General features: G+C 42.2%; 1 protein-coding gene across 1 annotated transcript; it reads right to left on the bottom strand.

Moving 5' to 3' along the window:
- Nucleotides 1-855: 855 nt before the first annotated feature.
- Nucleotides 856-1,818, bottom strand: LOC128661659 (paraneoplastic antigen Ma1 homolog). Its single transcript, XM_053715889.1, has one exon. The coding sequence runs from the start codon at nt 1,816-1,818 to the stop codon at nt 856-858; it is 963 nt and encodes a 320-aa protein (XP_053571864.1).
- Nucleotides 1,819-2,144: the final 326 nt, after the last annotated feature.

Here is a 2,144-nt window from a genome sequence, read left to right on the forward strand (position 1 = left end):
GTCTTAGGGCAGGCTCCAATTCAGCCATCTGATTAATGGATACATTTCCTACCTCTTGCAAGTAGGATCTAAACAGGTTTCAAACCATACTAGTGTTGGTTCCCAGGAGAATGGAGAAACTTGATTGTTTAGGGGTAGGGCACAAAAGAGCCTCCACATCCATGGAGCAAGTCTTTCCAGTGTTCAGTTGTGGGATGACAATCTGCACTCTGACTACTCCTTCTACTGTACAGGCTTGTGAACCTAGCCCCCATAAACTGACATCTTTAGCTGTGGCAATAGGTAAGTGACGTAGGTGAGTATCATAAAATGATCTGAAGATAATGGTCACCTGGGATCCAGTGTCTAGCAAACCAGAAGCTGGGATGCCCTCAACCATAAGTGATACCAGTGGCTTGGGTCCAACTCTGATACTTGCAGCTGTTTCCAGGCTCTTAATGTGACACTTCTTCCAATGAGTCCACTTTTTTTTCTAGAAACTTTTCTTTTGGGTAAGGTATCTGTGACAAAGGTTTCAACCTGAAGAACATCTTCTTTATGTGTACAATGGGATGCTATATGCCCAAGCCCATTACATCTAAAACACCTGAGAGGTTTGTCATGTTTATTATCCTGGGTAGTTGAATTGATTGATTCACAATTTCTGGGTTGAGGTTCTTTTTTCTCTTTTGTACTTTTGATTTTCTGGGAACTGTCCTGAGCAGAGGATTTCTCAGGAGCTCTTATCCGTGAACGAGTAAGATGAGTCTTCTCTATAGTCCTTACTTCCTTCATTACTTCAGCAAAAGATAGAACCTTTTTAATACATAAAAGATTCTCCAAGGTGGCTGCACAGGAGTCTCCAGGTAGTGTTCCTCACAGGAACTGTTTGCACCGGTATTTGTCAATTTCAGATGCGGGAATGATCCCTTTCTCCACTAATGTTCCTACTATGAGTTCTACTCTCACAACATAGGCTGACAGTTTTTCACCTTTTACTTGAATTGTATTTGCATATCGTTCTCTCAACTCAAACTCATCTTCTTCCTCTGCATATGCAGTCATTATAATTTGAAGGAGCTCTGATGCAGAAGCTTGAGGATGGATAATTTTATGGTGCCTTACCAGGTCTAAGGCCGGACCTTTTAAACCTTCTATGAGCCTTTGTCGTTTCACATCCTCAGAACAAGCCCATTCTCTAAGAAGCTGCAAAGTAGTGTCTCTCCAGGATTTGAAGCACTCTTCTCCAACAGGAGTAGGGTCAATCCCAGAGAAAATCTTCAATATCTTGTAATTGTGAATGTGTTGAGCTTGGGTCAGTTCCACCGCTAATTGTTTAAGTACATTTGTTATGGGAGAAGAAAACTCTTGCTTAGGAGAATCATTCTTTAGTCTCCTTTCACTTACTATAGAACTGCCTTCAGAATCATTTACATTTAAATCATCTTCAGACTCACTGTCACTATTTTGAAATATCAGGTCAGAATCATCACCCTCCTCGTGGTCAGAATCTCCTTCTGGGTATACTATCAGGCACCCTTTAGGGTCTGCTCCAGGTATAGGGATTCTAGTTGTTCCTTTTTCTGGATTTATATCCTGGTCTCCCTGAACAAGGGTCACACCATGAGTTCCTGTTTTCTTAGCCTGAACTATGGCAGGGTTTTCCAAACCAGGGATCAGTTTTAGGGCATCTATAAACTTCCTCCGGCTGAGTCCAATAGGAGTTTGCACAGCCACAACCTTCTGGGGAGGAACCCTCATTATTCTAGCCCACTCTCTAACATCTCTGGGTGATGGAACAGGGGTCTTGCTTAAACACTTCTTACTGTCCCAGTTCATCTCAGCAGTGCCTCCATCTGTAACCCCTTCCTTATCTATCTTTGGTGAGAATGATACAGGTTGGACGGTCACCTTTGATGCTGTGGCTTCACAGGAATGACCTAAGTCTCCGCTGGAGTAGGGAGTCTGGGACATCTTGATTAATGTAACATACAGTGCCTCCACTCAGTGATAACAATTCTCAGGGAACCCACAACACTGAGACAATGAGTTCCCCACAACATGCAATAATGAACAGAAGCAGATAATAAAGTAACACAGAATATATTTAAATGCAAATAGAAAAACATATAAATAACATAACAGTCCCACACTTTGCAGGGTAC

Source organism: Bombina bombina, chromosome 5 (genome assembly GCF_027579735.1).
Source record: "Bombina bombina isolate aBomBom1 chromosome 5, aBomBom1.pri, whole genome shotgun sequence".
Classification (NCBI taxonomy): Eukaryota; Metazoa; Chordata; class Amphibia; order Anura; family Bombinatoridae; genus Bombina; species Bombina bombina.

Coding starts and splice junctions, on each gene's coding strand:
- LOC128661659 (XM_053715889.1), bottom strand. CDS start 1,818: ATGAACTGGGACAGTAAGAAGTGTTTAAGCAAGACCCCTGTTCCATCA.